At 58.1% G+C, this 3048-nt stretch overlaps 1 protein-coding gene across 1 annotated transcript; it reads left to right on the top strand.

Moving 5' to 3' along the window:
- Positions 1-272: 272 nt before the first annotated feature.
- On the top strand, positions 273-2489 carry LOC119946506 (potassium voltage-gated channel subfamily A member 1-like). Its single transcript, XM_038767859.1, has one exon. It carries the CDS (start codon positions 294-296, stop codon positions 1785-1787), a length of 1494 nt encoding a protein of 497 aa, XP_038623787.1. The 5' UTR covers positions 273-293; the 3' UTR covers positions 1788-2489.
- Positions 2490-3048: the final 559 nt, after the last annotated feature.

Below are 3048 nucleotides of genomic sequence, written 5' to 3'. Positions count from 1 at the left end.
GGCGCGGGGAGCTGCCCAGCGGCCGCGCCCCGCGTCCCGCCTGGGGGGCCGGAGCCGGGGCGCGGCGGGGCGGGGAGGGGGGGGGGGGATGCCCGAGGGAGCCCGGCCGGCGTGGCGCTGAGGTCAGAGGCAGGGGGGAGGGGGACGGCTGAGCTGGGACCAGGAGGAAGCCCCCTCCCCTCCGCCCCCCGCCAGCCCCCTTCCCTCGAGGCCGGGAGCATCCCCCTCCCCACCTCGTCCTCCTCCTCGTCCTCCTCCTCCACCTCGTCCTCGTCCTCCTCGGGGCTCCGACCATGACGGTGATGAGCGGGGAGAAGGCGGACGAGGCGTCGGGCGGCGCGGGCCCGCCCCAGGACCGCTCCTCCCCGCGGCCGGCGGGCCCCGAGGACCACGAGTGCTCCGAGCGGGTGGTCATCAACGTGTCCGGGCTGCGGTTCGAGACGCAGCTGAAGACCCTGGCGCAGTTCCCCCACACCCTGCTGGGGAACCCCAAGAAGCGGATGCGCTACTTCGACCCCCTGCGCAACGAGTACTTCTTCGACCGCAACCGGCCCAGCTTCGACGCCATCCTCTACTACTACCAGTCGGGCGGGCGGCTGCGCCGGCCGGCCAGCGTGCCCCTGGACATGTTCTCCGAGGAGATCAAGTTCTACGAGCTGGGGGAGGAGGCCATGGAGAAGTTCCGGGAGGACGAGGGCTTCATCAAGGAGGAAGAGCGGCCGCTGCCCGCCAGGGAGTACCAGCGCCAGGTGTGGCTGCTCTTCGAGTACCCCGAGAGCTCGGGGCCGGCCCGGGTCATCGCCATCGTGTCCGTCCTGGTCATCCTCATCTCCATCGTCATCTTCTGCCTGGAGACGCTGCCCGAGCTGAAGGACCAGAACAAGGATCCGGGGGGGACGCCCTACCTCTTGGGCAACGTCACGGTCTACTACAAGTCCAACATCCTGACCGATCCCTTCTTCATCGTGGAGACGCTGTGCATCGTCTGGTTCAGCTTCGAGCTGGTCGTGCGCTTCTTCGCCTGCCCCAGCAAGGCCGAGTTCTTCAAGAACATCATGAACTTCATCGACATCGTGGCCATCATCCCCTACTTCATCACGCTGGGCACCGAGCTGGCCGAGCAGGGGGGCAACCAGAAGGGCGAGCAGGCCACCTCCCTGGCCATCCTGCGGGTCATCCGCCTGGTGCGGGTCTTCCGCATCTTCAAGCTGTCGCGCCACTCCAAGGGCCTGCAGATCCTGGGCCAGACGCTCAAGGCGAGCATGCGCGAGCTCGGGCTGCTCATCTTCTTCCTCTTCATCGGCGTCATCCTCTTCTCCAGCGCCGTCTACTTCGCCGAGGCGGAAGAGGCTGACTCCCATTTCTCCAGCATCCCCGACGCTTTCTGGTGGGCCGTGGTCTCCATGACGACGGTGGGCTACGGTGACATGTACCCTGTGACAATTGGAGGTAAGATCGTGGGCTCCTTGTGTGCCATTGCTGGTGTGCTGACAATTGCCCTGCCGGTGCCTGTCATTGTATCCAACTTCAACTATTTCTACCACCGAGAAACCGAAGGGGAAGAACAGGCCCAGCTTCTGCACATGAGTGCTCCGAACTTGGCCTCGGACAGCAGCCTGAGCCGCCGCAGCTCCTCGGCCCTGAGCAAGTCCGAATACATGGAGATCGAAGACCGGATCCTCGACAGGTTCGGCTCCTACGGGCAGGCCGAACTCAGAACTGAGAACTGCAACAGGGACCGCCCTTACCCCTCGGTGCAGAAGCGCAATCTCCTGACCGACGTGTAGGCCGGCCGGCCCCTCGGAGGACTCCACACAGAGACCCAAAGCAGAACGGCAGCAGTCCCACTTGGGACCCCTGCTCCCCTGGCCGTCTCCGAAGACCCCTCTCCCACGCAGCGCACGGGTGCGTTCCTCAAGGCCCCTGACCCGGGCTCGGGGCCCCCTTTCGCTCGCAAAGCCCTCGAGGAAAAAAAAAAAAGAGATACTATTTTTTTTCCATTTGATTTAGAAAACAAAAAACCAACAAAAAAAAAAAAAGACAAACATGCAAAAGGAAAGGGGTATTTTCCGTACCCTGCCATCACGGGGCATCTCTGGACCGGTTCGAGGTAAGGTAGAGTCGACACTCGCCCTCTACCCAAAACCTTATTCATGCTCTTCCGCTTCTTCCATTTAATTGAAAGCAGCAACAACAGGGGATCGTTTAGAGATGATCCAACTCCAATATGCATGGAATTCCAGGTACAAGCCCTCGGCAAACCGCACAGCACACCTCAGAAAGTGCATCGAGAATATAGTCTATAGGTATCAATTCCTCTTCCGTGTCCAGTGGACATCTGCTATTTTTCCTCTTTTCTTTGGAGTAACAGAAGGGACACTTCCCCCGTGAAAACGATACTTAGCTACTTAGGATGGGCCCCCACAGCACCTTAACGGCTCCCAGACGAGGTCCAGCCCCTCCCCCCAAACCCAACCCCTCCCCCCACCCCCAGCTCCACCAAGAAATCAATCAATCAATCAATCGTATTTATTGAGCGCTTACTATGTGCAGAGCACTGTACTAAGCGCTTGGGAAGTACAAATTGGACAAATTGAAGTACAAAGAAAGTAGAGAAGACTCTGGCGAGACATTTGCAATGCTGCTAAGTTTTCTTAACTGCAGATGTACCAACTACAGAGCCTTCCTTGGATCAATCTGACACCCTCTCCATCTTCTCTCTTCCTCCCGCTCCTCTCCCCTGCATCCCTCCCGCCCACCTTCCAGAACTGGATGCAAAATCAATCGTAGCCCCTTTTGTGGCAAGAGAGCACAAACGGAGTTTACTCTAGGCATGTTTGGATTTGATACTATTTATTTTATAATAGCATGTTGGGAACGTTTACTTCAGACCATACGGGATAAGCTTTCGATGGATCTGACTCTTCTGGAAAAAAAAAAATATGACTTTTTTTTTTTCATTTGCCTTCCCCGAAAGTGCACTCGTTGATTATTCTCAATATTTGATTAGTAACTTAAAGTACTGTACTTAAGTGCGTATGTTAGTCA

Source organism: Tachyglossus aculeatus, chromosome 27, assembly GCF_015852505.1.
Source record: "Tachyglossus aculeatus isolate mTacAcu1 chromosome 27, mTacAcu1.pri, whole genome shotgun sequence".
NCBI lineage: Eukaryota > Metazoa > Chordata > Mammalia > Monotremata > Tachyglossidae > Tachyglossus > Tachyglossus aculeatus.
This window is presented reverse-complemented; position numbering and strand designations above follow the sequence as displayed.

What these genes read in the sequence shown, in the direction of transcription:
- LOC119946506 (XM_038767859.1), top strand. Translation starts at nt 294, where the DNA reads ATGACGGTGATGAGCGGGGAGAAGGCGGACGAGGCGTCGGGCGGCGCG.